The sequence below is a fragment of the Myotis lucifugus genome, unplaced genomic scaffold (assembly GCF_000147115.1).
Source record: "Myotis lucifugus unplaced genomic scaffold, Myoluc2.0 scaffold_47, whole genome shotgun sequence".
NCBI lineage: Eukaryota > Metazoa > Chordata > Mammalia > Chiroptera > Vespertilionidae > Myotis > Myotis lucifugus.
This window is the reverse complement of record NW_005871095.1, coordinates 7,360,097-7,386,311: the sequence shown is the minus strand read 5'-3', so window position 1 is coordinate 7,386,311 and position 26,215 is coordinate 7,360,097. Positions and strand designations below refer to the sequence as shown.

General features: G+C 42.4%; 1 protein-coding gene across 1 annotated transcript; it reads left to right on the top strand.

Annotated features, from left to right (window-relative positions):
• GTPBP4 (GTP binding protein 4) lies at positions 1–26,215 on the top strand. The gene is made up of 17 exons (XM_006088438.3): positions 1–124; positions 1,568–1,738; positions 5,225–5,328; positions 5,408–5,544; positions 6,915–7,015; positions 8,461–8,553; positions 9,198–9,389; positions 11,562–11,627; positions 14,344–14,433; positions 15,259–15,369; positions 18,199–18,276; positions 18,610–18,661; positions 19,196–19,296; positions 20,837–21,034; positions 21,992–22,057; positions 24,366–24,509; positions 25,520–26,215. Exons 1-17 carry the CDS (start codon positions 77–79, stop codon positions 25,670–25,672), a joined length of 1,905 nt encoding a protein of 634 aa, XP_006088500.1. The 5' UTR covers positions 1–76; the 3' UTR covers positions 25,673–26,215.

Sequence of the window (26,215 nt, the reverse complement as noted above, 5' to 3'; positions counted from 1 at the left end):
CCCACGGAAGTCCCGCCCCCTTCCTCCGCCTGAGTCCCGTGTGTCAGCCTGCTTCCCTCGTGGCTGACTCGCCGACATGGCGCACTACAACTTCAAGAAGATCACGGTGGTGCCGTCCGCCAAGGTGAGCGTCCCGGGACCTTCCGCTCTCGCCTTTTTCCTGCAACGCCCCCCTGCCGGGCCCGCTACCCAGGCCACATCCTCGAAATTAGGGGTCCCCCGGGCTAGCCCCACCCCAAAGGTGGGTTCCTTTTCAGACCTTAGAGTCCTCTGCAGAGACGAGGGATTCCTTCCTCAGTGATTGAAGTCTTTTCGCAGGGAGCAAGGTTTCTCTTCAGACGTCTGAGTCCTCTACGGAGGTCCTTCCCCAGGAGTTGGGGTCTTTCCTCAGACATTAGGGTCCCCCCATCCCCAGAGGTGAGGGGGTCCTTCCTCAGACGTTAGGGTCCTCTCCAGAGAGGAGGGCTCCTCCCCAGGGGTTAGGGTCGGTCCTCACGACGCATAGTGGTCTCTCCTTTGGAAAAACTGCTGTTTGAACTACTCTGTTGTTCTTCGTCTCTTATTCCGTAGGTCAACTCTGTTATTTTTAGGCTGTAAAATAACTTTGTTTTTTGCTTGAATAGAAAAGATAAACTCAATTGTCTGACCTTGCGAGCTAGCCATCTAACTGATACGCTGATATTGATGCCAGGTGCCTGTGTAGATCGATATGTACTCAGGGTTACACGCTGTCTACAAACATAACTTAAAGAACTAGAAGGAGATAAAAAGGAAATACTCCCTCCTGTGTTTGTTCAGAATTTGACAGAGGTGATCTGCTCTGAACCTGCGAGCAATAAAGATGTCTCCTAACTAATTGGCTCATTAGGCGTCTTGTCCAGCTCGCTGATTTGCGATAAAACTCTCAGACATTAGGGTCCCCCCTCCCCCCCAGAGGTTGGGGGGTCCTTTCTCAGACTTAGGGTCCTCCACCGGGAGGAGGGGCGAGGCGGAAAGCTTTATGAAGCAGTAGCTTTGGAACTGGCCCCTCGAAGGTTCACAAAGGCGGCAGACGCAGGAGGGAGTAGCGACCAGGAATCCGACATCTGTATCCCGGCTGGTGCTGTAGGCACCTGCCAGCTGGGGAGGTCACGCAAAAACCTTTCATATCTTTGTCTCCTTAACAAGTCCTAGGAAGTTATCAACAGTGGATTTTTGTTTTACTCGTTGTTTTATGTGCTTTTAACGTTGTAGGATTGTTTTTACTATTTTTTTTAATACTGTGGAGTGTTTTGTTTTTTTTCCTGATTTACGCTTGAGTTGTCTACTTACGTTTTCAAAGGTTTTTAGGTGTTTGGGAATTAAAAGAAAGATTTATTTCAGCAGCCATTTGCTAAGTGTTTTTTTAAAGGCCAGAAAAAAAACTATAAAGATGAACAAGATTGTATATAAAAGATTTAGTTAGAAAAGGTGTCGTTTAAAAAAAAAAGTACTATTATTAGATACTAATCTTCCAAGAAAGTTTCAATAAAGTGGATGAAAAGTAGGCGCATTTGGTGTAACTCTTTCTTGTTTTATTTAATTGCAGGACTTTATTGACCTGACATTATCGAAGACGCAACGGAAGACTCCAACGGTCATTCATAAACATTACCAAATTCATCGCATTAGACATTTTTACATGAGAAAAGTCAAATTTACTCAGCAGAATTACCATGACAGACTCTCACAGATTTTAACGGACTTCCCCAAATTGGATGTAAGTGACTCTAGAGGCCACAGATGCTTATGTAAATGTTAGCTTTTGGGTAATGGGTTTTAACCAGTTTGGTCTACTCCCCTCACAGATTACGAAGGAAACAGAAAATAATGGAGTTGTCTAAGTTTACTCAGTGAGTTAGTGGCAAAGTTGGGAACAGAACATGGTTTGTTATTTGTTTTTTTGTTTTTAAATTTCTTAATAATTTTACTTTCTGCCAACCAAACCCCGTCTAAGAGGGCCCAACGCTATTTCCAGGTTTTGTAACTTTGAGGCTTGCAGGGTCCAACCCAGGGTCTCTGAAAGCTGTGACTGGATCTGGAAGTTCTCGCAGCTCACCAGCTGGTCTGGTTTCCTCTCCTGCCTGTTTCCAAGGCTCTTTTACCTGGCCTCAAGTTGGGTCCGTGCCCTGAGGTCTACCACTGTTTGTGATCCTGTTGGTTCATCAGCCAGTGATGGTCAGTTCAGCTCGGACTGCTTTTTTACACTAGTGGTAAGAAATTGCTCGGGGGAAACTGTGATTTTCCATTCAGTCACTCTTCTGCATAGTGCAGTTTGCCTGTTTAGTTGTAGAGAGGTAGAGCAACACTGCTTATGAAGTCCTCGTGTAGGATCACATGGTAGCGAGGTTATGTGAGATGGTGAAGGATGTGAGAGTGTAAATTTGCCACTGTCCTAAAATAGTCTTTATATTTAAAAAGATAATGATACAAAAAATGAAATAAAAAGATATTGATGGTCCTAGTCAGTTTGGCTCAGTGATAAGAGCATCAGCCTGCAGACTGAAGAGTCACGGGTTCGATTCCTGTCAAGGGCATGTACCTTGGTTGTAGGCCCCAGTCAGGGCGCATGCGGGAGGCAACCAATTTCTGTGTCTTTCTCACATCAGTGTTTCTCTCTGTCTCTACACCTCCCTTCTACTCTAAAAATCACCCTATCCTTTGTTGAGGATTAACAAAAACAGAAGATGATGGTTTGTTTTTAAAAATACAGAAATGTTTAAAATAAAATTTAAAGGTTTCTGCTAGAGGAGTGACACTTACATGTCTTTCAATAGATGCTTTTGAATAAGTAATTATTTCTTGAGAAAGAGAGGCTTCCCCTTCTACCCTCTCAGGTGTGCAGCCTAACCTCTAAGGAACCCCACAAGACTTGCAGCCAGGGGAGCAGTGGGCAGTGGCAGCTTGTCCTGAGCTCACCCCCTGAACCTGTCTCCAAGGCCCCCTTTTCTCTGATTTCTCAGTGAGCCCAAGAAGCCTCTTCTAGGCTCTCTCCTAAGTCTTTCCTGTTTTACTGTCCCCAGCTTTTAAAAAGTGCTCTCAAAATTGAAAAACAAACAGGATGAGATTATTCTAAACTAATTTTTTTTTTTTTTTTTAAACATCGATCAGCTGCCTCCTGCACACTCCCTTCTGGGGATGTGCCCGCAACCAAGGTACATGCCCTTGACCGGAATCGAACCTGGGACCCTTGAGTCCGCAGGCTGACACTCTATCCACTGAGCCAAACCGGTTAGGGCTCTAAACTAATTTGATATTAGGAAATACATGGTTTGAATGAACAAAATACTTTGGTCTAATTAGTGCCAGATTTCTGTGGTTCTTTGTAAGAAGTTTTATCTTCTTTGGCATCGTTTTTTATACATTAGAGGTTCAAATTTATGAACACTGTATTTGTGTGTGTGTTTAAAGCTAGAGTTAGTTATCTGAGAACAGTTTCAGGGTAGAGGGTCAGAATAAATTACCATTCATTGAATGATTGCTGGGTCTCGGGTATTGTTCTAGACCAGTGATGGCGAACCTATGACACGCGTGTCAGAGGTGACACGCGAACTCATTTTTTTGGTTGATTTTTCTTTGTTAAATGGCATTTAAATATATAAAATAAATATCAAAAATATAAATCTTTGTTTTACTATGGTTGCAAATATCAAAAAATTTCTATATGTGACACGGCACCAGAGTTAAGTTAGGGTTTTTCAAAATGCTGACACGCCGAGCTCAAAAGGTTCGCCATCACTGTTCTAGACACTAGGAATACAGCTGTAATAAAAGAGGTCCCTAACTTCGTCCAGTGTGGGGAAAGACAGTAAATGTGAAAATACATGGTGTGTCAGATAAATACGGAGAGTAGGGAGGTTGTAAGAGACCTGAAGGAAGTGAGGTGATAAGCTGTCTGGCTCCCTGGGGAAAGCAAGCGCCGAGGCCCTGAGGTTCAGAGTGTGGTGTCTTCCCAGAACAGGTGGACCCAGGAGATGGAGGAGAGTACTGGGACGTGGGTGGGGCGAGGCGACTTGTGTAGGGCTTGAATTCTGTTGTTAAGGCGGGAAGCCTTTGGAGCTGAGCCTGCAACTGGCCATGTTCTGGCTTAGCTCTTAGAGGATGACTGGCCTTTACAGGTAGGAGGCCACTCAGGTCAGCGCAGTGACTTAAAGGACATGGTGGTGAAGGAGTTGAGAAGTGTTTGGCTTCAGGGTATCCTTCGAAGGAAGAGCTAATGGATTTGCTCATGGAGTAGGTGTGGGCCATAGCCCACAATGGAGTTGCCCTTCACCGAGACGGGGAGGAGGGACACTGGTTGGAGGAGGTGGAGAACAGTCTGTACATGTTAATTGTGAGATGTCGGTGAGGTGTTCAAGCAGAAATGCCGAGCAGTCTGAAGCTCGTGAGTAGTCTGGCCTGGAGTTGGCCAGATATGACTTGTAAAAATGTAGATGTGTGAGAACCTATGGAAGGTCACCTCGGAAATGAGTGTGAGAAGAGTGCTTTGGGGAGTGTGAGTGGTTAGCATTGGAGCTCGAGCCAGCAAGGGGGTTGGAGAAGTAGCCAGTGAAAGAGAAGATCCTAGAGACCAGGTGAATAAACGCATCGGGAAGTGTGGGAAAGGATCTGGTGAGAAAAAGGGAGGACCGGATGTCACTGGTGGTGATGAGCTGTTTAGACGGCCTGGTAGAGACAGTCGTGACTAGTTTGGGTTGTGGGAATGGGGAGAAAGAAAAGACTTGGTACCTTTCTTCTTGACATTTGCCAAGAAGGGGAGCAGAGGAAAGGAAGGATGGGGTGGGGGGGCGACAAGGGAGTTTTAAAACTTAAAATTTGGGGGGAGAAATAATAGGTTTACAGGCTGATGGGAATGGCCAGGTGGAGAGGGAATACTATCTGGAGCTCAGTTCTTGAATTGTGAGGGGCAGGGTCCAGTGCATGGATGGACCAGGCCTTGGTTGGATCGGAGAACAGTTCTCCTACAGGAGTGGGGATGAAGGTCTGTGGATGGGCAGAGGTGACTGCCAGGCTTACTTCCCTGTAACTCCTGCTCTCTCAGAGAACCAGGCAGACGTTAGCCAGGAGAGAGGTCTGGGGAGAGATGCTACGGGTGTGGGAAGAGAGGGAAAGGTGTGATGTATTTCCCTAGGAAATTATTCTTCAAGTATTATGTACAATAGGGATGAGAAACTTGTGCCAAACTACTTTGCTTTTTTTGTTACAGGATATCCATCCATTTTATGCTGATTTGATGAACATTCTCTATGATAAAGATCATTACAAGTTGGCTCTGGGACAAATAAATATTGCCAAGAATTTAGTGGACAAGTAAGGTATTTTCCTAATATATTATCTTTAAATTGTCAAAAGTGAAAATAACTTATGTGCTTCTTTTTATTTCTTTAAGTGTTGCTAAAGATTATGTGCGGCTTATGAAATATGGAGACTCCCTCTACCGTTGCAAGCAGCTGAAGCGTGCCGCCCTGGGGCGAATGTGCACCATTATCAAAAGACAGAAACAGAGTTTGGAGTATTTGGAACAAGGTACTTGTCATACATAAGCAAAAAATGGCCTTGAGTGCATTAAGGTACTTGATCCTTGTCAAAACTTATTTTTGAAATGTTTTATTTCAGAGATGACAGGGCCAAATTATTTTTCCTAGTCTATCCTTATAAGAAATTCTGACAGGCCAGTTATTGAAAAAGTAACTAGCACTTACAATACTTACAAGCTAATAGCACTCTTAAGAAAACTTATGTTTCTCATATTTAGTAGATAAGACATATACATTATAAAACACGGGAAATACCAAAACTATGTAGGAAAATAAAATGATTCCTAGTTTGTTTTTGTTTGTTTGTTGGTATAGCAAAGGTGGAGATTTGTTGAAGAACAAGTACAGACTCCCACAGGGGGAGGGGAAAGAATCTTACAGCACAGACTTCCAGGTGGGGAGGGGGAAAGAGTCCCCTGATTCCTAGTTTTACGTATTTTTTTTAAATGCTTTTCTTTGTAACATGATAGCATCGAACTGCTACTTGTTTTATTACCTGATAGTTTCATGTACTAGGACAACATCTGAATTAACATGGTATGGTTTTTATTACAACAGTTCTTTCCTTTGTTACGTTCATATAATTTTCATTACAAATGTTTTTAACTCAGGTGGTTTTGTTCCCCCTCTCCCAGCATCTAGCAAATAATTTGCGATAAGATTGCAGTACTTGGCTGCTTTAATCTTTAAGGTAGCCTAGTGGTGTCACTGGTGCTATGAGCACTGCAGACCGGGCCCCTGTGTAGTAGTCATTACATGGAAGCAGCCCTCTGTCTAGCCAGAAATGATGGATTGCACACTCACTTCAAAAGCGCTTTTCTAAATATTTTTCAGTTAAGAGTCACCTGGACACTTAGACGTGTTTTTGGCCTCACCTTGAACCTGTTAGATAGTAATACCAAGCTGGTACAGCCTAGGAATGGGATTCTTGGAGCAGATGGTCCTTTTTTCATTCGTTTGTATTTTCTTTTTTTGTTACTCTCCACCCGAGGATATTTTTCCGTTGATTTTTAGAGAAAGTGGAAAGGGGGAGGAGAGACAGAGAGAGAGAGAAACATTGATATGAGAGAGACACACTAATTGGTTGCCTAGTATACGAGCTCCGACTAGTGCCGGAGATCAAGCCTGCAACCTAGGTACATACCCTTGACCGGAATCAAATCCAGGCCCCTCAGTCCGCCGGCTGACACTCCACTGAGCTAAACCGGCTAGGGCTCATTTGTTTTTTCTTCATCACATTATAAATGTTGGAATGATGTTAATATGTCACAATATTGGAGTGTAAGTGAAACAGATCTTAAACTGAGTTTCTTAATTTTTCTTGTGAAATTAAGCACATTTAATTTGAACTTCTCACAGTGCGTCAGCACCTGTCCCGTCTGCCAACTATTGATCCGAACACGAGGACCCTGCTTCTATGTGGGTACCCGAATGTCGGCAAGTCCAGCTTCATCAATAAGGTTGGTTTGTCTCTGATAATTACTCAGGATATTGAGGACCCAAGGCCAAGGGTCTGCCATGTCCTGATTGCATGGGATGAAGGACGGCTAATTAGTTCTTGAGTTGGTACTGCCCTGGGTTCAAAACATTGTGTCCTCGAAGGGAGGATTGAGTTTGTCTGATACTAGATATATATATTGCTGTTACAGAAACAATTTTTGATTCTTGTGTGCTTCTTACAAATTTTTAAGAGATTTGAGGTGTTACAGTACATTTTTGTTAACATACAAGAGCTCTCACAGGACATGTTGTCTTGGCATGTTCTGGGAATAGTGGTGCCAGTGGGCCTGCTGTTCACTGTGGCAGGCTGCACTTGCTGAGTGGGACTTCAGTCTCTGAAAGTATTTCTCGGGTACTGTCCCCTTAGTTGCCATGTCAGCTTTCACATAAACTATTTGGTCCATGTAATGGGGAGTGCTGAGTCATTCTTATTTGAGTGAGTTCATTATTTGAGGCTCAAGGGCACTATTTATGTAAGTAACTTGGTGCTTAAGGGTAATTTACCTGACTTTGAGGGACCTGAGCAGAGCAGAAACAGCTATTAAAATGTCATTTCATAAACAGCAATAGCTCATACCAATAAACAGTTGTTACATTCATATACATCCATGTGGCTGTTTGTTTCCAAGAATACCTTTGCCCTTAAGATTTATGGATTTTGTCCACAAGTTGTGCTGACATAGTGACAAGCCGTTTCTCTTCAGTGTCCTAGCTATGTCTCCAACACTCGAAGGCCAGTTCTGTGGGGCAAAGACGGGACCACTTAAATAATTAAAATTAAACAATAGCCTTGACCAGTTTGGCTCAGTGGTTGGAACATTGTCTTGTACAATAAAAGGTGGCGGGTTTGATTCCCAATTATGGCGCATACCAGGTTGAGGGTTCTCTCCCCAGTTGGGGTGAGTGCTGGAGGCAGCCGATCGATGTTTCTCTTCTCTCCCCCTCCCTCTCTCTGAGATCAATTAAAATATATATTTTTAATTAAATAAAAAATATTTAGTTTCTCAGTTGTGCTTGACTACATTTCAAGAGTTCATGGACCCTGTGTGGCTAGCAGGCCCCATATGGACTTCGCAGATGTAGAATGTTTTCTTCGTTAAAGAAAGTTGTTCTGGGCATGGCAGGGGCCGGGGCAGGCAAGGAAAAGCTGGTGGGTGTCCTCCTCCGACTGGGCCTGCCTCGCCGCCCTTATCCTTGATTCAGGCTCTTCTCTCTGCTTTGGGCGGTGATGAGGAAGTGGAGACCGTCACCTGTTGAAGCACAGTAGCTCTTGTCCTCAGCAGTTAATCATGGAAGTCTCACTTGAGCTTTTTTCCTTCTACTGTAACAGTCTTGATAACATATCTGGGGTACTTTTATACTGTGTGAGAGGAAATAAAGTGTAGAACACTATGATTGGTTTCAGGTGACAAGAGCAGATGTGGATGTCCAGCCTTATGCATTTACCACCAAATCTCTGTTTGTTGGACACATGGATTATAAGTATCTGCGCTGGCAGGTAAGAGCTCTTATCTTTAAACGCAACAGATGTCCTGGTGGTTTTGTTAATGGAATGATTTTGATCCCTACAGCACAGGGGATCCAAGTGTCTTATTATTTAGTGCACTTTTTAGAGTGGGGAGAATGAGGAGGTGGAAGTAGACTCTTAGGGTTGCCAGGAGTGCCCTCATGAAGAAAACTCTGAGCTTTGGGGTTGCTTAAGAGCAGTTCTCATTTCTCTACCAGGAGGCTTCTGCATTATGTTAACAGTGGTGCTGCTGAGGAAATTCTTGTCACTGTTTCTGACCCTGTTGTTAGAAATGGCATTTACTAATTTAAAAGCATGAAGCCGTGTATTTCCACAGTTGAATTTGACTTTATCAATGATGAAGTAGTTCCTCGCACGTGGGCATGTTAGCCAGTTATTCCAGTTCTGTTTCATGATGTTACTAATAGCAGAGAGGCATTCTCTCAAGGTCATTGCTAGTTCCTGAATGAGCTGTGCAGGTGCCTCCATCCCCCGTTTCCCCTTTACTGCTTTATTTTATCATGCTCAGCTGGGAGACTTACGTTTTATTAACTAGTCTTGTCAGTGACCTCTAGGATGTGCTGGACAGCAAGTTTGTGAGCAGTGTGCTTTGGAGTGACAAGTTTGACTGTTAGGTTGTAGATACCCCGGGGATTTTGGACCACCCTTTGGAGGATCGGAACACAATTGAAATGCAGGCCATCACGGCCCTGGCCCATCTGCGTGCTGCGGTGCTGTATGTGATGGACTTGTCTGAGCAGTGTGGGCACGGGCTGCAGGCGCAGCTGGAGCTCTTCCAGAACATCAGACCTCTCTTTGTCAACAAGGTGAGTGGGTATTTGGATATTTTCTAGTTTGCATGATCAATAAGAGAACACAACAGAAAATACAATCTCCAAAGTGATGTTTATCTTGGAATTACCCAATTTAGGTTGGAGAGGTTGTTCACATTTAACTAGATCACTCTAATGTGTACTCTGTAGGTACACTTATGAGCTTAAGACAATAACCTAGTTCCCATTCATCTTGGGTATTCTCGAGTAATGAAAAGTATTTCAGCCTGTAAAGCTAATGCATTCATTAAGTGCTACAAACTTGATCAATAAAAAACCCTCTAAATTTGATTTATGTTCATCATAAACAGTTAAAAGGTAAGGGCATCCTCCATCTAAACCTATTTTTCAAAAGGTTTGGAAGCAAAAGGTCCAATGTGATTTAAAAAATTAGAATGTATCATTTCTAGCATCTTAGGTAGGTAGTTATATCAGGCTCACTAAAGTCTGACATATTCATTATTTTGATGTCCGTTGTCCACATTCATACAGCTAAATGTAAATTTCTTGAAGACTTCAACCTGAACCTTGTATTTTCCACAGTGCCCTGCTAAGGATTCTTTGAGGTCCATAGCAGATTTACTATGACACCTGATACTCTGTCCTCAGTAGCCTGATTCAGTAACAGTACATGCACACCTAACTTGATTTTTGTTCTTTCCTGCCAATCCAGTGTTGCCAGATTTAGTAAATAAAATACGTAATACCAATCAAATTTGAATTTCAGATAAATAACAAATTTTTCAGTATAATTATGTCCCAAATATTGCATGTGACATATGTATAGTAAAAAAATAAAACTAAAAAACTCAGTCCTGGCCAGTGTGGGTCGGTGGTTAGAGCACTGGCCCATGTACTGAAAGGTGACGGGTTCAATTTCTGGTCATGGGCACGTATCTGGGTTGCAGGTTTGATCTCTGGCCCCAGTCAGGATTGATGTGTCTCTCACATCCATGTTTCTCTCCCCAATCCCTCCCTCCCTCCCTCCCTCTCTCTCTAAAAATCAGTGGGAAAAATATCCTCTGGTGAGGACCAACAACAAATTTCATTGTTTACCTGAAATTCAAATTTAGGCATTCTTTATTTTTATTTGGTGACCTTATCAGTCATTCTCCTACAAAGTTTCCAGGTATTTCTTGTAGCCCCCAGTTTGTCAGACACATCTACTTAACAGTGGACACTATTATAGCTTTGTCAAGGATCCCCATCGCTAATGTTCTAAGTATCATGGAGGAAGGGACACTCTCATTAGGTGTGTGTGACTGGAGGTGCAGGATTAGCTGAGACGCTGTACCCTGCACTGCAGGTCCAGAAATCAGGAGAGCAGTTCTTCATGGATAAGAACCCAGGGGTTTCACATCTTCACTACTTTTTAGCCTGAGAGGAAGGAGCTACATAGCTGATATCCTTAAAATGCCCCCTGATTAACTTAGGCTTAAAAGATACTTTAGCATTTTTCCAGAAATGCCTGTATTTCCACAAATAAATAGTGTTTGAGGTGCCAAATAGTGTGGTGAAAGTCACCAGACTGGAAAGCAGACCTGGGGGTACTGTTTTGTTTTCATGAGATCGACATTTATGCTTACAGCACATTTATGGATAAAAATTCAACATATAATAGTTAAGAAACATGTGCTTCCAGTAAAAGTTTTTTTTAACCTGTTAGCTACATTTATGTGTGAATAAAGGAAATGATTACTAAAAATAAAGTAGTTGAGCATTTGTACAAAATATTTTATGAGGCACTCATGTTGCTGCTATTAAACCATTGTGTACTATATAAGTTTTAAATGATTTAATCATTCTTATGGAATGAAGGTTTATTTAAAATGTTACAGAAGTCCTGTAGATAAATATTTGTAAATTGCCATTGTACCAGTATTAAAAATTTATTCTACCTTGCATCATTTACAATTTTTATGACAGATTGTATATTGTATATTGTACCCATTTGAGAATCCTGTAAATGTTATGGATTCAATAAACTGTTGCTAAGCATATGTTTATTTTGAGACTAAGTGACTACCAGAGAATATAAACTACCAAGGTGCATCTGGTTCTGTTTTTAAATAAAGAGCAAATAAACAAGGTGGTATGACCAGTACCACATTGATGACCTGCAGTATGAAGGTGGTGATCATCTTGTTATTTCTCTTCTCGTTGTAGCCTCTTATAGTTGTAGCAAACAAATGTGATGTGAAGAGAATAGCTGAGCTTCCAGAAGAGGACCAGGTAAGTCAACTTTATGTTTTCAATATTTCTTACCATTTCTAAATCTCATCTCAGATTGCCAGAGTTTAGAAAGAATTATAGCAATGCTGGTCTGGCTTTTGGTTTTACAGTTGAGATAGTATCCTTGGTAGTTCAGTCAACATGACATTATAAAAACCTCTTAGTGGTAACTAAACCTGAAATTTCCTGATGGCTGCTCTGTTAGAGGCTGTGGAAGCAAGCATCCATGTGTGCCACCGGTCGGTACATTTAACCTCTGGAAGATTTGCTTACATAGGAAGGGACTGTTCTACACCAGGGCCTTAAAGGGAATGTAGCTCAGGCCTCGGCAGCAGATGCACAGGAGCAGCACTTTGCAGAGTAAGTTTCTAGGTAGCGGGGGTTTCATAGTGTTGCCTATGTGTCTGCTGCATGGAGTCTGTGATGAAGTGAGTTTGGAAACTGAGTGAATGAAGGAAAATGAGCATCTGACACTGTAGGACCGGAATCTGTAGTGTTTGCTGAAGTTTTCCGAGAGACAGCATGTGAGCCTTGGTTTGTCAAACTGATTGAACCCTGCAGCCCTCTTCAGTAGCATCTTTCAGGACAGGCGCTGTGAGAAGCTTTGCACTAATAGAATGGTTCTCAGGTTGTGCCCGTGACCATTAGCCAACGTCACTTTCCTGTGGTAATATGTTCTGAATGCAAGGCCTCTGAAGTCAGAAATGGGTGGGGGGCACCCAGCAGGCGTGGGCTTGAACAGCCCCCTGGTGATGGGTGCACACTTGAGGTTTGGGAGCTACTGCAGTAGAATGATGACTGCACCTGGCCACATGCCCTGGAGCATGCTCCATTGAGTGGGTCTCGAGGAAGGGGCATGCTGCTCTCTTTCCAGTGCCCCTGATGTCATGTGGACATTTCATGCTTGGTGAGAATTAGAGTTTTTCAAACAGCCATGCTGGTTTCCTTGGGGAACTGTGATATATTCTTCAAATTGCTGATTATATAAACGCGCCACCAGATAATTCACTTATTTTTAAAAAAGGCCCACATACCTATTGAATAATCTCAGTTTTTCTGTCTAAAAGCACTGGAGGGTGGAGAAGGTTGGGATGCTCAAGCTCTGATGTTACACATGCTTGAGTTCAGCCTCACCACCTAGCAGCCCTGGCGGGTGAGGTCACCAACAGTGACACCATTGGTTTTATACCAGAATATGGTTGAGAAGATTTAGTGAAATCGAGAAGTAGGTGACAGCGGCACTATTGCGATGGTAACTGTCTGGATAACACTCTCTTGTAGCCTGTATTCATCGGTGCTCTGGCTCAGCAGCAGCAGGTAGGTTACTGTGTGATGGACGCTGTCTCCACATACTTAGGCGGATGCAGAGTGTCTTCCTCGGGTCACACGCTAATCAGTAGTGAGGCTGGCTCTCTGACCCTGGTATTCCTCAGGACACGGCTCTTTGCAGTAGGGAAGCAGGTCTTATTCACACAAAGCTAACTATTGCTGGATTGGTCGACTGTGTCTGAATGAAGTTGTGTATGGGGGAAGGGCACACAAATAAGGAGCTAGATGCATAAACATTTTTGTGTTGTTTTCTAAGGAATTCTCTTAGGCTGTGGAGGTTAAATATTTTTACTAAAAATGGAGGTTAAATATTTTTACTAAAAATAGCTTTGAGCCCCAGCTGGGTGGCTCGTTTGGTTGGAGCATCGTACACCAAAAAAGGTATCTAGGTGTGTATGGGAGACAACTAGTCGATGTTTATCTCTATCGTGTGTGTGTGTGTGTATGTGTATGTATATGTGTGTGTGTGTATATATATATATATATATACATATACACACACACACACACACACACACACACACAGTGGGGCCTTGACTTTCGAGTGTCCCAACTAACGAGTTTTTCGAGATATGAGCCGTCTCTTAGCCAATTTTTTGCTTTGAGTCGCGAGCTAAAATTCAGGTTACAAGCCAGCTTCAGATACTCCACCGCTAGTTGGCGCAGCGAACGTCACAGTGAACGCCACAACATCAGCCCAGCATCACCTGTCATTGTAATGGTGAAAATTGATTTGACATACGAGTAATTTGAGTTACAAGCTCCGTCACAGAACGAATTAAACTCGCAAGTCCAGGCCCCACTGTATATATTTCAGAGAGGAAGAGAGAGAGAGAAACATCAATGATAAGAGGGAATCATTGATTGGCTGCCTTCTGCACGCCGGGGACCGAGCCCATAACCCAAGCATGTGCCCTTGACCGGAATCGAACCTGGGACCCTTCAGTCCATAGACCAATGCTCTATCCACTGAGCAACACCGGCTAGGGCTGTTTATATCTTATCTCTCTCTTCCTCGCTCTCTAGAATAATCAACATATTCTCTGGTGAGGATTTCTTTTTAAAAGCTTTGAAAACATTCTAAAAAAATCTGTATCTTGATCTTGCCAAGTTTGTTTTTGGAAGGTAAGATCTCACAGAAAATTCTAGAAAGCCTCTGGTTTGCTTGCTGTAGTCTGGTTTGATCCTCCTAGTAATTTGTATTTTCTTAATTACAGAATAACAGAGGGAAAAATAAATGTTTTGGGGGAGATGTCCTTCAAAAGAGTTAGAACAAACCACAGATGTTGTGCTAAGCAGCATTTATAACACTCAGTTGAGGAACAGTAAGATTTGTTCATGGGGACTTGGAAATAACATGTCTCTCATTTTTTCTTTATATTCCCAGAAAATATTTACAGATTTGCAGGCTGAAGGATTTCCTGTGATAGAGACCAGCACCCTGACGGAGGAAGGGGTTATCAAAGTGAAAACAGAGGTCAGTGCTTCCTCATAGGCAGGGGCCGAGCACTTTACTGTCTTTCTCTTGTTTGAGAAAAGTCAGTCGTGAGGAAGGAATTTTCTTTCCAGGCGAGCGCTTGTGGCTTAGGCAGGAGGCATGAATGCAGGCGCCCTGGCTGAAGCCCTGGTCCCACCCACCCCAAAGAAAGGGGTGATTTGGGCAATGCTTTCACTCCCAGCTCGGGTAGTTTTAACTTTATCCACTGCTGCTGTTTCTCTCAACCTACCAATATTTCCATGGGAGCTGGATGGAAAAGTACTTCCATGGAACCTGTTCAGAAGTAGAAGGAAAAAATAGTAAAAGTGGGACCAGCTTAAGGAAGCACTTCTTGTTAGATTTCACATGATTCTGACATTCTTATTTTGTTATTTGTACCTGAAATAAAAAGGGCAACTCTAATACTGTTGATTTTATTCAGGCTCAGTTGCTCTAGAGTCCTGAGGTGGGATGTGGATCAAGTTAGGGAGCTGTCTGGTTAGCACGGAGTCGCTGGTAGTGGAAGAAGGGCCCAGAAAGGGCTGTGGGGTTACTCAGGCCAGCTGTGTGGTGGTGCTGCCTCCGGGTTCTGCCTCAGATTGGGCCTGGGCTGGAAAGGGAGAAAGAGGCAGCCTCCATCCTGGAGAGTAGGGTCTACCCCAGGGGAGATACTGGACCTTGATGTGGTTCTGGGGACTTAGCCACTAGATGTCACTACTGAGCAGAACACCTTGGAACATACATAGTCTCTGGTTGCTGGTTCCTCCCTGGAGGCTGCTGCAGGATGCTTTGTGACTTTTGTGCCTTGTTTTCACACTTTCTTAGGCTTGTGACAGGCTCTTGGCTCATCGAGTTGAAACCAAAATGAAAGGAAATAAAGTCAATGAGGTGCTGAACAGATTACATTTGGCTATGCCAAACAAAAGAGATGATAAGGTAAGGTTGCTCTTCCAGAGACACTCTGAGATGGAATTATGGTGTTACTGACACAGTGGACATGCCACGTGCTTCATCCAGGGGCCACAGCTGCAGTTGCACATACGTGCATAAATGGATGTCATGAGCAGGCGTGAGTTCTCACTCAGACTAAATCCTGCCACATATTTTTAAAAAGGCAAAAAATGAGTGTGAGGTGCCAAATTAAAACCTGCTTCTCTTGCCGAAACCAGTTTGGCTCAGTGGATAGAGCGTCGGCCTGCGGACTGAAGGGTCCCGGGTTCGATTCCGGTCAAGGGCATGTACCTGGGTTGCGGGCACATCCCCGGTAGGAGATGTGCAGGAGGCAGCTGATCGATGTTTCTCTCTCATCGATGTTTCTAGCTCTCTATCTCTCTCCCTTCCTCTCTGTAATAAATCAATAAAATACATTTAAAAAAAAAAAAAAAAACCTGCTTCTCATTCTACCAGGCCTATTAATGTTAACTCTGTCTTGTTTATCTTTCCAGAAATATTTTTGGTATAAAAGCATATTTTTTAAAAAAATTTTAAACACAAATTTTGTGTTCTTTAAGTTTTCATTTAATTGCTAGTAGGCAGTGCTCAAGTGCACATCTTTACATACAGTGTTGTTGTTTTTTAATTTCAAATCTATCTGTAGAGATTTTAAGATGTGGCATTGAAAATATGTCTACAAAATCCCTTACGTTGTATATATTGTGCTGGTGGTTCCTTGCACCTTTGGTGTTGACACCTGTTAGTCTAGTGCAGTGGTCGGCAAACTCATTAGTCAACAGAGCCAAATATCAACAGTACAACTATTGAAATTTCTTTTGAGAGCCAAATTTTTTTTTTTTTTTTTATTGAATTTTTACAGAGAGGAAGGGAGAGAGATAGAGAGTTAGAAACATCGATGAGAGAGAAACATCAATCAACTGCCTCCTGCACACCTCCCACTGGGGATGTGCCGGCAACCCAGGTACATGCCCTTGACCGGAATCGAACCTGGGACCCTTGAGTCCGCAGGCCGACGCTCTATCCACTGAGCCAAACCGGTTTTGGCGAGAGCCAAATTTTTTAAACTTAAACTATATAGGTAGGTACATTGTTATTAACTTAATTAGGATACTCCTAAACTGGCCTTTGCTAAAAACGTCCTCAATCTGATTGAGGTACGTTCGCTGAAGTCGACCCCTTCCAACTCTCCCATCCACACTCGTCCTGTATACTTGTTTCGTCTATCTTTTGTCACCCGCGTGCGATTTGCGGGCGCGACTAGCACTAACCACTGCACAGTGAAACTGCTGACTGACTGGCTCACTCAACTCGTGCATGAATCGCGCGCCTATCCCGCGCTGCATATCCTGCGGCCCACCTGCCTGCGCCGTGTCTCCCGTCGCCCAACCTACCGACCGACACCCCCCACTTCTTCTAACGCCACTTCTTCAAAATAGACTCGCCCAGGCCGAAAACTGACTTCTGCACATGGGCCACGAAGTTTCAATCGCACATGGTATTTTGTGGAAGAGCCACACTCAAGAGGCCAAAGAGCCACATATGGCTCGCCAGCCGTGGTTTGCCGACCACTGGTCTAGTGGATTACAACTGGTTAAAGATATGGATGCTAACTGGGTGAACAGTGATGTGACTATGTCATGTATACAAGTATCAAATTATGATGGTGTGCACCTGAAATATATATAATCTTGTATACAGTTTTTAAGAGATGGTTCCATTTTGATATATTTCTTTAATGATTAGTGCAGGTGAGCAGCATTTTTGATGGGCTGCTTGGCCTTTTCAGTTCTTCAGGTCATTTATATTTTACTCATTGATTTGTAATTTTTATATTAAGGTCATTAGACTGGTATATATTTTTTTAATTTTTTAAATTACAGTTAACATTTAGTATTACGTGGTATTAGTTTCGGGTGTACAGCTCACAGCTTCGTGGTTAGACAGTTATATACTTTAAAAGGGTTTTGTACTATAAATTTTTTTTTTTTTTTTTGGTCATTGGAGGATTTTTTTTTAAAATATATTTTTATTGATTTCAGAGAGGAAGGGAGAGGGAAAGAAAGAAACATCAATCATGAAAAAATAATTGATTGACTGCCTCCTGCATGCCCCCTACTAGGGATCGAGCCCACAACCCCGAGCATATGCCCTGACCAGGAATTGAACCCTGACCTGGTTCATGGTTTAATGCTCAATGACTGAGCCACACATGTAGGCTGGAGGATTTCCTTTTTAATCTCAGAGAAAGTACACATATTTATGCTATTAGCATATATTAATATTTTCTCTGTGGTTGCTTGGTTTGGTGTCATGCATATCAATGCCCACTACCCATTCTAAAAATAGTTCTTATACTTTGATGGTTTAATTTATTTTTAATTTTACCTGTTTTGAATAAAAGTCTTCACTTAGTTTTGAATTTATTTTGTTAGGAAGCAGGTGGAGGTAGTTATCCAGCTCTACTTTTCAGCTAGCTAGTCATTTATCTCATGTTTATATCTAAATTCCTTTTGTTCATGGTGTGCTTTATTTCTCATGTTGCTTCCTTTGTTTATAATTGTTCTTGGTAACCTTAATGTTTATTTTTTCTAAATAAACTTTAGAATCGGCTCTTACTCCTCCTGGCTAACATGCCCAAACCGGCCCTGCACCCTCCCCTCTCCCCATGATTCATCTGTTGGTTTTTCATTGGCCTGGGTGTGGTTTTATATATTTTTGCAGATGGAGAATTTACTCTTAGATTTTCATTTGTGTGTTTCTTTCCCATTCAACAAGGTGTCTACATAAATATTTCCCATAAAATCTTTTTAGGAGAGACCCCCTTTCATCCCAGAAGGAGTGGTGGCACGCAGGAAGAGAATGGAGATTGAGGAGGCTCGAAGGAAGAGGGTAGGTCACTGTCGACCTTACTGGGTTTACTTGTGAGGGTGGGCAGAAAGGCTTTGCAATGAGGGATGGAGACTTAGAGTATGAACAGGCCAATAGCACCATGACACTCTGTGAGAACATGGCTGTGAAACCCTGCACAGGTTCCCACCCTCATGTATGTGGCACAACAGCTGTCCTACTGGATGTAGGAGCTGAGTGCCAGGTGTGGAAAGGATTAGTCCTTAGGCTGGAGAGGAGGTTATTTCACAGGAACAAGGAGGAGGGGGCTCAGCTATTCTGGACCTGAAGGGTCAAATAGAATTGATCATAATTGTGTGTGTTTTTAAATTACAGGAACGAGATATTGAACTGGAACTGGGAGATGATTATATTTTGGATCTTCAAAGTAAGGGCCTGCATGTACTCGTTATTTTTAAAATGCCAGTTTCATGTAAAGTGTTTCAGGAAACTGTGAAAGGGCTTTAATGAGCACAAATCTTCCAACATTTTGTTAATTTCCTAAAAATGAAAGGTTGCATGCTGGCAGGGCTCTGAGATTTCTTCCTTTCTGGTAGTTTTCTGTCATTTAAGGATGAGAGATTATTTTTGTAACTTTCATAGCAAGTAAATGTGGAGCCAGGTTGATACTGTCAGTTATCTGTTATTCATGCCTTTTTCCTTTGAGTATATCATTCTTGTTTTATTTTTGTTTTCCTTTATGGTCATTTCATCCTGAGGTACTGATAGACCTTGGGAAATGTTTGGGGGTGAATCTTTAATAAGCAGGTGGCTTTGCTTACATAGTGTCGAATACAAACACTGTTATCTTTAGGTAAGTTATAACTTACTTTGGGCACATGGTAGTTGAAGATATTACAAATTACTGTAAATGTAATTTATTTATTTATTTATTTATTTATTTATTTATTTATTACTTTAGAGTATTGGGACATAATGAATTCATCTGAAAAGTATGATAAGATACCTGAGATCTGGGAAGGCCATAATGTAGCTGATTACATTGATCCTGACATCATGCAGGTTTGTGTCACTTGTTAAATTACATGGTTTTTATTCCTTTTTAATACAACTACAAGAAGATACAAACACAACTTTTAGCTGGTCTCATGATGTAATGGTCTGTGACTCAAGCACAACTTTGGGCTCATCTGCCTCTGTTGCCATCATTCCTCCTACACCCACGAGCCTCCGTATCCCCAGTCACACACAGCTTGTTCCTACCGAGTCCAGGAGACTTCAGCGCTCTGCCCATTTGCAGGGCCATTCCTCCTCTTCCCGCTGAGGCCTTTTCCCTTCTCGGCTCCTGCTCTACTTCCCTTGGCCCATCATAGCAGGTAGCCTGCCTTTGTGAAGAATGTAGAGCCGCCGTGGGTGTGAGTGCCCAGGTGCTTCTCGTTGGCAGGTACTTTTGGGTGCAGCACCCCTGGTTCTCCGACCTGGTTCCTTGTCTTCTCCAGAGTTTTGCTCCATCACCAGTATCTGCCTCCTGTTTCATTCCCCTCCCTGTTTGCTTTTTCTTAGCACATGAGTGCCTGCAAATTTCTGTCATCTTTAAAAAGCAAAAGTCCTGTGTCCTCCTTTAGTTGCTATCCTTCTTTTGTCAGGCTTTTTGAAAAATAAAGCTTTGTCAATATTTGCCATCTACATTTCCCCACTTTCTTCTCATTTCCTTAATTAATGGTGCCCTTAATTTATACTTTCAGTCTTCAGATATCAAGGGATTGAACCCTAACATAAGCCCCCTTCACACTTTCTGTTTTTTCCACTTCTAAATAGTCCTGTTCTCTGTTGTCGGATGTTCATCCTTGCTGCCTTGGCTTTAACTAGTTTGTTTTCCCAGCTCTTCCCTTCACATTCTGTTGTCCACACTTACACACACGAGAAGTCATGTTGCTCTCCTCTAAACTCTTCCATTGTGCCTCTTGCCTTCATCTCTCATTGCACAGCACCCAGTGTCCTCAGTGTGGGTTCTGGGTGGCCTGTGATTAGTCTGGCCATGCCATTCTAGTCTCTGCCCCCACCCTGTCCATAAATAGTGATGTAGGCACATCTGACTCCTGGATTCCTGTGAGTTTACTTATTTGGTTATGATATACCTACATGCATTTAAAAATTTTAACAGTACAGCCTGTGAGATTGTGTTTGGGAATGGCATTAAGATGGATAAATGGACACAATAGTAAAAGATCAGTGCAGACTAATGATTTAAGTTCTTCAAGAACGGAGGTTCTTCCATGTGCCTGCTGAGAGAGAGGGGATTGAGGGAGGTGCTGTCTGTCTGCACATTTTTAACCTTGCTGTGTACACTCATTGTTTTTAAAAGAAAAAGATCTGGCACCGAGCAATTAATATGTTGTCAGCTCAGCATTTGTGTAGTCTTCATTTTTCCCCCGTAATCTTTGCTAGTAGGTCAGCTCTGACATGTGTATGAGGCCCTCATGAGACAACCCTGGCATCCATTGCACACTGAAAGGCTTAGAGGAAACCTAATTCCCATAGAAATGTTCCTACACTTAATTGAGTTTTTCAATGTTGATTGTGTTTATGACCCTTTTTAAAGAAATTGGAAGAATTAGAAAAAGAAGAAGAGCTAAGAACAGCTGCTGGAGAGTATGACAGTGAATCAGAAAGTGAAGATGAAGAAATGGTGGAAATCCGACAGCTGGCAAAAGAAATCAGAGAAAAAAGGAAGTTGAAAATTCTGCAATCCAAAGAAAAGGACACACAGGGACCCAGAATGCCACGAACTGCTAAGAAGGCAAGTTTTGTGTCCCCTCAAGGTGTGACCCATTTCTTTCCATACTGGATTCTCGTATATTCATTGCTAGATAAAACATTCTCACCTGTGTGTAGTAATAACATGCTTTTTTTTGTTGGTATGTATTGACTTTCAGGGTTAGTTGAGTCTTGATTTTTTATTTCTGATTATTCTGCCTTTCTTGGTGATTTTCAAATTTCATAAGATCATAATTTAGTCAGACTCTTTTGCAATTTACAGAAACCTAACCCAATCTAACATAAATCTGAGGGCGATTTACTGGTTCCTGTGACCTGTTAGTTCAAGCTCGAGTGGGTCAGTAAGGTTGGGGTTCTTTCCAGCTCTCAGCTCTGTCTCTGTAGGCATCTTTCTCTACTGTTCTCGTCAGGGTGGCAGGTGAGGTTAGATCCTCTGGTCGCCCCCAAACTGCAGGGCATGATAGAAAAGGTGGAGGCAGCTCCCCAAAGAAAGAAGAAGATGTGCAGGGCAGTTAAAGTTTAGTGGGACAGGAAGGAAATGACAACAGTGCACACACCTCATGGGTATTCCTGTGCTTGACACTGTTTTCATGTTATAGCAAGTGAGTGGTTCTTGGCAGACGCAGACATCACTGTATCCACCAGTGGTGCTGCAGGGACACTGGCTGGGGGGGTGTCACATGACCTGCCTTAATGACCTCGTATGCACACAGGAATCCCCTGCAGAATTGTGCAGAATCCAGGGATAAAGTGTACACTGTTCTACACATGGCAAGTGCCCAGGAAATATTAGTTTTTGTGGGATTTAATGAGCTGTCCACAAACATCAGCATGAGCCCAAGTAAAAGATACATAATTTGTAAAAGAGGTGTATCACAGATCGTTATAAAAGTCACATTTTCTCCTGAATTTTTTTTTTTTTTTGACATTTCATCAAACTGGTTTTGCTTAAAAGAAATATACTTTCCCCTCTTTTCAGATTCAGCGGAAAGTCTTGGAGAATGAGATGCGCAGTCTTGGTGTTGACATGGATGATAATGACAATGTGAGTGTGCCGAGATGGTCTCAGATACTTCATAGTTGGTTACAGCTTTGTACTCGAAAACCAGGGACTCATAAACCTGTAGGGTCACACAGTTCACTAGAAAAGAAATCAGATCTCCTCACCATGGACGTGTCTGATCCTTGTCCTGAATACTGTCTCAGATCTCTGCTGTTCTTACTTTGGAGGAGTCGTGTCTACATAGGGAGCTGGGCTGAGCCTTTCACAGAGAGGCCCTGGAGTCTCAAAGAATGAGAACAATTAACTTATTTGTGTCTTCTGTTAAGCTTGTATCTCTTGTTTTGACAATACAGTTTCTTACTAGTTTGAAAAGAAAAGAAATTAGAACCTGCAGATTTTCTGTTGAGGAGCTTCACTAGCCTGGCAGTTTGGTTGGAAGTGGTTGGTTGAGGACAGATAGCGTTAGTCACACTATATTGTCTATTCCCTTCTGGGGAACAGGTTGGGCATTTGGCTCATCCTGTTGGTACAGGATGGTGTTGCCAGAGTCAGTTCTTGCTGTTCCCATTTGAGAAGAATTAAGGAAGGAGACTTGCCCATGCCATCCTCCTCAATGAGAACTCATCCTTGTGGGTGGAAGGTTCCCCTGGATGACATTCTGGTGTCCAGTTTAGTTAATGTCAGGTGTGCGCAGCCACCCTAGAGGCTTTTTATTTACCTTTTTTTCTTTTATTAATGTTTTATTATATTTGTGTATTCATTTAAAAAATTTGGAAAGTTCCTAAAGCTAGAAAGAAAACAATTACTTGTGGTTACAGTGCACAAAAATGAACTAGGCTACCATGTGGTGCATGTCTTTTTATTCAGTGTTTATGCAGAGAGCTTTAATCTTTCTGTTTCTTTCTTTGAAATCTATTTATACCCACATGCTGCTTGCTGCATCTATGTTTCATTGTGCAACAGGCACTTTCTTTTAGAGTAATAGTCTTTTCATTTTTAAGCCTTTTTGATTGCTTGCAGTTTAAAAATGCATTTGCTGTTGCCTTAAAGAATGTAAGCTGGTGTGTAAAAAATGCACAATAAAAACAAGATTTATGTCAGTGAAAAATATATATATAAATTGGAAATGTTAGAACAAAACAATGTTGTCCGTCCTACACAGTTTTTTTACTGGAACTTTAATTTTGTTGACTAAAGTCTTTACCTGGTGCTTTGATTAGCTTCAGTTATCAAATAACCATGAGGTACTATTGAGTCTCTCAAAGGGAGGGAAACTTAGGCTGCAAATCATCCAAAGCTGTGTTCTGAAATCTTAACGACTAGAGGGCATTTCAGGTACCTGTTAGAATTCCAATGTTTTTTCCTTAGTGAGTTATCCCGGCATATATACATCTTTGTATAAAAGAACTTTTCCATATTCTGGAGTATTTTCTCAAAACACATCCCAGAAGTGGAATAATGAAATCAAAGGGTAGTGTTGGTTGAAGTTCCTTTCCAAAAGGGTTCGACTGATTTGGATTTTCATCAGCAATGAGTGAGAACACCCTGCTCACATGGAGTTGTAGTTTAATATGCATATGTAGCTTCTGACTTTTGGGGGCTTATTAAGTGTTGGACTTACTGCTTGCCTGCCTTTAGAGGGAGCTGAGTTATCCTTCAGTCCAGATAAGTGGGGGGCTAAAGAACAACCCATTGGTGGCCATCTGCATGGCTTTGCTGAACCCCAAGGCTGAGCTTTCTGATGTTCATCACAGTGTTGACAGGCTTAACCCAAAATGGAGGAATAAAGAAGTTAAAACTCTATGTCTAAGATTCAATTGTGATGCTGAGTTAATGATCTAGGTCAGTGGTTGGCAAACTGCGGCTTGGCAAACCACAGCTCGCGAGCCACATGCGGCTCTTTGGCCCCTTCAGCGTGGCTCTTCCACAAAATACTGACTTCTGTGCATGGACCACGAAGTTTCGATCGCACTGTATGTACACGCCCGCATGTGGTATTTTGTGGAAGAGCCACACTGAAGGGGCCAAAGAGCCACATGTGGCTCGCGAGCCGCGGTTTACCGACCACGGATCTAGGTTAAGGGAAAACATTGCTGGATGGGCAACTCTAATTTTTTTTTAATGGAGTAAAATTAGCTTTGTAACTATCAAGTGTTAAATGGAAAAGAATATTTGACAAATAATTAATGTGAAATTAACTTTGTGTATTTTAAAGATCTCTTTTTAGCTTATTTGGTAATGGCTTTGGTAAAAGCTCCTGAGTGCCCTCTCCCCTTGGAGTGATTTTATGTTTGTCACTAAGCCTGAAAGCCAGGCTAGGATCCTGAAGTGTGTTCTTTGTGCTTTTCAGGCCCATTATGCAGCCCAAGCCAGAAGGTCTCGGAGTGCCACTAGGAAAAGGAAGCGGGAAGACTCTGTCCCGCCCACATCTCTTGCCCGGAGTCGCAGTTGCTCCCGAACTCCACGTGATGTGTCTGGTCTTCGGGATGTCAAGGTTAGTCTCTGTCATGTGCAATTAATAACATGATGGCCTCTGCTTTTGGCTACCTGAACGTTCAGGGTAAACCCTCCCCATCCCTCAGCTGTCCTTTGGAGCAAGAAGGGGCACATGCCCGGGTTGCAGGCTTGATCCCCAGTGGGGGGCGTGCAGGAGGCAGCCAATCAATGATTCTCTCTCATCATTGATGTTTCTCTCTCTCCTTCTCCCTTCCTCTCTGAAATCAATAAAAATATATATATTTTTTAAAAAATGGGTTGCCCACAGAACACCATTCTCTCATGGTGAACAGAAGTATGATGTCATGGGGCACCAGGTGGTCTGAGCCTAGGCCCCAGCCGTTTAAGGGTGTTCTAGGAAATGGCCCCTGCTGAGCCCCTGGAGGCCTGGGGCCTCACCCACAGTGAGTCATGCTGGGAACCAACCGAGCTTTTTGGTCAGTCTTTTGGGAAATACACTTTGGATGTACATTGTCTCTTGCTGAAACTTGATTTTATTAAATACACCCCAGAATTGTTAGTTTCAGCATTTTGAAAACTCAGGTAAGTAGAAAGTCTGTATAAATGGGCAAGCAGTCGACTTCATGGAAACCTGAGGTTTCCATTCCACCATGCCATCTCCATCTAGAAATCTGATTTTAATATCAGTCTTGCCACTTGTTTGTCAAGTGTGAATAGTACAATTTCATGGGTCCTAATCTGAGTTTCTTTGTCCAAGAGGGAGTTAGAATAGATACACTCTAATCTTCCACGCTAAATATATTTGCTCCTTGTAGGTACAAAACTTGTCTGGCTGTAATTTTCCTCCTGCCTTCACATGCAGGTGTTGGTTGAGTTCCTGCAGGTACTGCAGTGGGTTCAAAATAGCATTGAGTGAGGCTTACCTGGGTTTTCTAGTACTGAGCACACCTACATTTTAAAGACAGACTATTAACGGGTCATGAAAATGCACATGGATATTTGGTCTTCAGTAAGCACCTCATGTGTTTTATGTTTTCTCCTCTTTAGATGGTGAAGAAAGCCAAGACTATGATGAAGAATTCTCAGAAGAAAATGAATCGCTTGGGGAAGAAAGGGGAGGCAGACAGGCATGTGTTTGATATGAAGCCCAAGCACTTACTCTCTGGGAAGAGGAAAGCTGGTAAAAAGGACAGGAGATAGTGTCCTTCTCAGCTGAAGCAGTTTGGCGGGACTGTTGTTTGTTTCTGGTTTGATACGATATGGTTTCACAGAATTGGAGTCATGATCTGTAAACTGGAAATAACAATGAAATAACTAAAGCACCTGTTTTCCTCAAAATTATGGTTAACCCTTAACAATACAGGTGTGAGAAATTTTTATCACTGCCTAATATTGCGAATACTTTGAGTAGACTGGTTTCTGCTTTTAATGGACTTTCGATTGCATCAGATTTGCAGAACTGGGAAGATTTATTGGTGTGACTGTTGTTTTTGATGAAGAAAGTCTTATTCTCTTCAGCAAGATGGAACTTTGGTTTGGTTCCCTGCATATAAATAGTCCTTCCTTGCTAAGAAAACCTCTCCACTTGTGGCCATGGGCAGAAGGCTGCCAGTCCTGCTTTGCAGATACAGGTTGAGGGTTTGTCAGATGCCAGCACTAAATTATTTTCTAGTCTTTTTGTACAATGTACCATTGTAATCTGTCTTCATTATTTTATCCAAAATAAACTTCTTTTAGTTTTGA